Raw genomic sequence first — 6,985 nt, forward strand, 5'->3', positions numbered from 1 at the left:
AATTAAAAAAAACTTGTGGAATCGCTTAAGAAACAACCCGTGGTACGCATGGATGGCTGACTAGTTTACGTTTAAAGATGAATATATATGATGGGGTCCACATTGACTTCTCCATAAATACACTTCCTTCGTCAACCTTGGATGACTGATAAACACCTTACAAGTTAAAAGCACCGTGATAATCATACTATGTATACGGCAGGCTACATAATTATTCTACTTTATTATTTTTATATTAATCAACGTCATATGACTTCAATCTCTCTCTCTCTATATATATATATATTCGTAATCAATTAATCAAGATTGATACAGTTAGGAAAGAAAAACTTATATCGAATATGTGTTGAATTTCAACTGTCGATATAAAGATATTATTGATAAAAATAATCTATAAGTATTTTTATAAGGATTTCTTTAAGATTTATTCTGATGTTGATGAGTTTTTATATCTAACTAACATAAACTTACAACTAAGAAAAGAAATATATAATTCGTATAATTTACTGTTTTTTTTAAAACATAATTAGTTCCAGCCATCAGGAATGTATAATTGGAAATTCGAAGACGCAACACTTGCAAAGGGCCTTTCACACAACTATTATTAATTCGCATGATCATTTCTCCTTAATCTGTGTACCAAAACACGAATTGTTGACAACGATGCCCACGCTGTCTTGGTCCCCCTCGGACACCATCAACACGTAGAGACCCAATTTTCTTTTTTCATTTTTTGATATACACTTATAGACCCTTTTTCTTAGAGGCCTACATATCAAAATTCAAACACCATTAATTCTCATTATAATCCACGTAATACATATACATATAGGTAATTAAGACCACCAATATTTTCTTATTGTCTTCATTTTCCTCCCTTGACAACATGGTGGTGCAAGTGCAACACAATCTCCTCTTAGTCATAACTTTCTTGATGTTGTTGTGGTCATGGTGGAGCCTTTTGGGTGCACTAGGAGACCCTCAAACCCATTTAATCAACAAGGGGTGTAGCCAATACAACGCAACCGACTTGTCCAACTTCAACCAAAACCTAAACGCAACTTTGGATGACCTTAGAGCACAGGTTAGCAACCAAAGCAAGCACTTTGCCACGGCTCAAGAAGCTAGAGGAGCAGACCCTGTCTATGCCATGTTTCAGTGTAGGAACTACCTCTCCACCGCCGACTGCGCCGCCTGCTTCGTGGTTGCCACCGCCCAAATCCGCAATTGCTCAGCCGGAGCCAACGGTGCCCGGGTCATCTATGATGGCTGCTTCCTTAGGTACACCTTCACCAACTATTACTATTTGTTCAAATTATCTATATCTATTATTTCTTATACCTAATAATTAATTTATCTGACATTATAAACCGTGTTACATATATGAAAATGTTATTGTATATAAAATTGTTTTATATGTATAAATAGTACTACTATTATATAATGCAAATTAAGTTGCAAAGAAAATGCCAAATTCTGTAGATATTTTTGGAAATGAGATAGAGAGAAGAATAATTAAGTGGTTGTCGAGTCCAAACGGAGCCACAATGGTTGGACTTTCTTGAGGTGGCCACGGTGTTGCATCAATGTTATATACTTAATTGCATTGCCCATTGTCTCTTTCAAGTTATTTTTATTTTATTTTATTTTACGCCGCCATGATCGGCTCAGTTGTTTATTAATTGATAAATTCCTTTCTTGTTTCTAGATGAGTATGCAAATTGAGAAAGTATTAATTATTCTACTGTACTGTAGTATATAATAAAAACATACGGCATGGGATGTATAGGGTCTTAATCTAAACACTTTCTGTAACACTATTAAAAAATAACGTAACTTATAAGTAAATATAATCTATATAGATTATATATACATATACGTAAATATGCTGGTGTATAATTAAATATATTTTCAAATTTCAGTATTATCGATCAGTTTCCAACAATTTCATAAGTAAAATAAAACATTCTTTTTTTATAATTTTACAGGTGTGTTTTGAGTGAGGGGAATAAAGTAATGATGAGGACAATACTATTTTTCCTTTAAGCCATTACCTTGTCTAGCTAATTTGAAAAGAAGAAAGAAAAGGTTAATATTATTTGAGTTATATTATTTATATAATATTATTTCTATTTATTACTTTATTTATTTTATCTTATATTTTCCCCTAACTTTCCTATTTCTCTCTTTATTATACAAAAAAATTATGCAAACTAGTTGTATAAATTGCTTTTCTTTTTTGTATATATTAATTGACTTTTTCATGTATTTTTTTTACTTTTAAGTCATCTAATTATCTAAACAAGTAAAAAGAAAATATCATAGACTTTCCTCTTTATTTTCTCGTTTTTCTTTTTCCACCACGAAGTGTGAATCTACAAAATTATTAATAAGAAATTTCGTTACAAGTTGATATATACAGTTTAAAAAATGAAGATAAACACATTAAGAATAACGTTCATACGAAAATTTATACAACAATTCATTAATTAATTGATACCTCAAAAGTTAAAGTACACCTTACTAACTCTAATAATTCCTTTTGAAATAATAAATCATTTATATAATCAATCACTTAAAAAAAATATAGCTATCGGCTGGAGTTAATGAAAGACATGCTTTGGCATATTTATTGTTGTATATAATTACACGGTTAATTTGTTTCTAGATATATATAAAAACTTGTCCCAGCAAATTAGCAGTTCTTCTCTGAATCGTTAGGCTTTTAATACTATTATCTAGATGCCACGATCTTTAAGTTGACCTTAGCGAGATTTCTTTTTATCTTATTTAATGAAAAGGGTGATCCATTCTGAAACTAAATTCTGGAAATAAAACAACATATAATACAAGTACACTGTATTAACTAAGATATTATTAGTGAGTTGAGCAATACAGAGTGATGTACACGTATTGAACTAGTACAATGTAATAATGTATACCACAATTAACTTTACAAGTCATACAGAGTGTATACGACTTCTTCTATTTGACAGAAAATTTGATTATGCGATTCCCTAGATAGATGCATTCTTAAGATGTAGTTTAAAATCTGAACAACTCATGTAAGGTACATTGCTAATCAACTCTTGCAAAAATCTCTAATATCGGTTCCATTTTGGAAAGAGTCTGGGGTTTATACAAGCTCTATATCTTGATCAATTACGTTTTATCCTTCGCAAAAAAAAAATTATTAAGTAGTTTTAGATTATATAGTCTTGACTAATCTCTATATGGCATATATATTCAAATTTTTTAATTTACGAAAAAAAATTAATAACACTTGTCATATAAAAATTATCGTAAAGATCTCAAATCACCTAATAATTTATCACTTGTTTATGTTTGCACATACTAAGTCAGTTAAGCTTACATATGAAAGAACGATTTATTTTTTATTTCTTCCATGTGTAAATTTCCCTTGGACCAGGCATGCCCGACATTGCATGGATTGGGGAAAATCTGTGATTTCTGACCTTGGACCAAAAATAACCAATAAGATGTTTTTATAGATGTTTGAGAATGTGGTTTAGTTTTTCCTTATGTTTTCATCACAAGTTTATTTGATTCATTCAAATGTGTGTTGTATAGGTATGAGAGCAATGGCTTCTTTGACCAGACCACACTGGCTGGCAACAGTATGATTTGTGGAAATCAGACAGCAGTAGGAGCCACCACATCTTTTAATACAACTGCACAGCAAGTGCTAATGGAACTGCAAATTGCAACACCAAAAATTACTGGTTTCTTTGCAGCTACCAAGACACAATTGGCTGGTGGTGGTGCAATCTATGCCATTGCACAATGTGCTGAAACTGCCACAGAGAGTGCTTGTTTGGATTGCCTCACAGTTGGATACAACAACATACATATTTGTTTACCCAACACAGATGGCAGAGCATTTGATGCAGGATGCTTTATGAGATACTCAGAGACAGCATTTTTTGCTGATAACCAGACCATTGATATCACACCCTTCTTGAAACAAGGTACAGTTAGGATTACACCCTTACATTGATTTTGAAACAAGGTAGAATGAATGATAGTATATCACACCCTTCTTACACTTAGCACACCACATGCAGAATAGTATATATTTTGAACAGTGGTGAATCCATGTTACATCCAGGGGGCGCAACCCCACATGTTAAAAAAATACATATAAATATAGTGATTGAGTATATTTTGTCCGCTCTAATTTTATATATTTGAACTCATGTCCCAAATTTTTCATTCTTTTCATAAAAATAATTATTAATTTTTATTTCTTAAATTGATTGTTGCCCTAACTTAGGGTCCTAGACCCACCACTGATTTTGAACTGCACTTTTATCATGTAGGAGGTTCAAGCAACAAGAAGGGAGCCATTATAGGCGGTGTTGTTGGAGGTGTAGGTCTTGTTGTAATCCTCCTTGCACTATTTGGCTTGCTTAGACGGTATAAGAAACCCAAGAGGGTTCCTAGAGGTGAGACAATTTGGAAAGTCTTGAATTTGATGATTTTTCACCAAAGAAAATACCGTGGCACACATCAGTTCACGCTTCGAACTACCATTTGCAGGGGACTTCTATCTCATGTTTACAAGACTTTTTAAACCCTTAATTTACAATTTGATAATTTGTAATTGAATAATAATTTAAAAACGTTTTAAATTATTAGTGCATTTAAATTAAAGTTGTACTAATAGGGTTTAATTTGAATTTTGTACTAATGAGCCCATTATTCTTTATTCCAAGGAATCAATTACTATGAAATGCCTATTTTCTTTTTCTTTTTGAACTTAGATGAATAATTGGATGCATTTATTCATTAAGATATTCCAAATTATTTTTCCTGATCAGGTGACATATTGGGAGCAACCGAGTTGAAAGGTCCAGTTCCCTATAGGTACAAGGATTTGAAGACTGCAACAAAAAATTTCAGTGATGAAAATAAACTAGGAGAAGGAGGTTTTGGAGATGTATACAAGGTAATTTCAGCATTTTATTGGAGTACATGTTAAAAAACAAGCATGATTCTGAGCAAGTTTATGTTAGGCACGGGCAAAATTTATTGAGCTATTCCTCTTGAGACAAAGATAAATCACTTTTTAAAATTGGTATATTCTTAAGCACCAATTTGTGGAACAGGGCACTTTGAAAAATGGGAAAATAGTTGCAGTCAAAAAATTAATCTTAGGCCAATCCGGGAAGATGGATGAACAATTTGAAAGTGAAGTCAAGCTTATAAGTAATGTTCATCACAAGAATCTGGTTCGACTTCTTGGATGTTGCAGTAAAGGTCAAGAGAGAATCCTTGTTTATGAATACATGGCAAATAAAAGCTTGGACAGATTCTTATTTGGTAAAACTCATGTCAATCTCCTAATTTAAGCATTCATTGGATATCTATTTTTTATATGTTCTCCTCTATTCTTCCCCTTCACTCAATGTATTTATTCAAAATTTCAAAACAGGTGAAAATAAGGGTTCTCTCAACTGGAAACAAAGATATGATATAATTTTAGGCACAGCAAAGGGTTTGGCCTATCTACATGAGGATTTCCACGTTTGCATCATACATAGGGATATAAAGACCAGCAATATCCTCTTGGATGATGAGATGCAGCCAAGAATTGCTGATTTTGGGTTGGCAAGACTTCTACCAGAGGACCAATCTCATCTCAGCACAAGATTTGCAGGAACATTGTAAGTCCAAACCTTTACTTTTATTAGAGAGGTAGCTGTAATAAAGGAGACATCATTATTATTATTATTGTTGTTATTCTTTGATGTTTCTATTCCATGCTATGTATGAGTATATTTTAATAAACTATGCTATAAAAATCGTACACATGTCAGGGGATACACAGCACCTGAGTATGCCATCCATGGTCAGTTATCTGAGAAGGCTGATGCATACAGCTTTGGTGTTGTAGTCCTTGAAATCATAAGTGGCCAAAAGAGCAGTGAATTGAGGACAGATACTGATGGTGAATTCCTCCTTCAAAGGGTAAACATTTTTTTTAATAGTCTATGCATGGACAATGCAAATGAGTTTTTACGATTTCATTCTATCACAATTGTTATGTACCATAAATTTATAATTTTTTACAATAACTACCTTAAAAGTCATATTTACATAAATTCTGATTGATTGACAGTGTAAAATCCTTTTTAGACCACTAGTGTATAGAAATTAATTAGTTCTTTCTTTTAACATTCTGCCATATGAACTTTGGATTTACTTTAACAAATCAACAGGCATGGAAACTATACGTGCAAGATATGCATTTGGAGTTGGTTGACAAGACATTGTTGGACCCTGAAGACTATGATGCAGAAGAAGTGAAGAAAATCATAGAGATTGCTTTGCTTTGCACTCAAGCATCAGCTGCTGCAAGGCCAACAATGTCTGAAATAGTAGCTTTTCTCAAAAGCAAGAACTCACTGGGGCAAATAAGGCCTTCTATGCCTGTTTTTGTAGAAACTAACTTAAGGACTCGGGCAGAAACCTCTACCTCAACTGGTTCCTCCACATCTAATGCTACTGCTTCCATTTCTATGCTCTCAGCTCGATGAATATCTCACAAAGGAGTTATTGATGTGATGTCAAGTTAATGGATTTGAAGATTTGAGACAATGAAGGAAACGATTAATGTATAAAAAGAAGGGGATTTTTCTTCCACAATTCTTGAAGTATTGCATTGCCATTAGTGCTACAAATACCAATTATATAGTGAAGTAGTGATTGATTTGATGTTGATGAATTATTTGCCACTTTGTTGATAATGATGCACTTTAGTGAAGATCTGGGATTGGCTAGGAAAATAGGGTCTTCCACTAATTAAAATGTGTTCCCATTAATTTTCTCCGATGCGAAGGAGACAGAATTTTCACAATGTATACAGAAACTTCCTCAAGTGTGATGATTTTATGGGTGATAATAAAAGGATTTCAAAAATACAAAGCAACATAGTTAAAATCCAGCCTAAAACTTTGTCCTC

At 32.8% G+C, this 6,985-nt stretch overlaps 1 protein-coding gene across 1 annotated transcript; it reads left to right on the forward strand.

The window, feature by feature from the left end:
• The first annotated feature begins 594 nt into the window (after window positions 1–594).
• On the forward strand, window positions 595–6,742 carry CRK27 (cysteine-rich receptor-like protein kinase). The gene is made up of 8 exons (XM_006591220.4): window positions 595–1,281; window positions 3,592–3,989; window positions 4,341–4,466; window positions 4,842–4,969; window positions 5,130–5,343; window positions 5,456–5,687; window positions 5,841–5,991; window positions 6,243–6,742. The coding sequence occupies exons 1-8, from the start codon at window positions 887–889 to the stop codon at window positions 6,558–6,560; spliced, it is 1,962 nt and encodes a 653-aa protein (XP_006591283.1). The 5' UTR covers window positions 595–886; the 3' UTR covers window positions 6,561–6,742.
• The last annotated feature ends 243 nt before the right edge of the window (window positions 6,743–6,985 follow it).

Source organism: Glycine max, chromosome 11, assembly GCF_000004515.6.
Source record: "Glycine max cultivar Williams 82 chromosome 11, Glycine_max_v4.0, whole genome shotgun sequence".
In the NCBI taxonomy this organism is placed as follows: domain Eukaryota; kingdom Viridiplantae; phylum Streptophyta; class Magnoliopsida; order Fabales; family Fabaceae; genus Glycine; species Glycine max.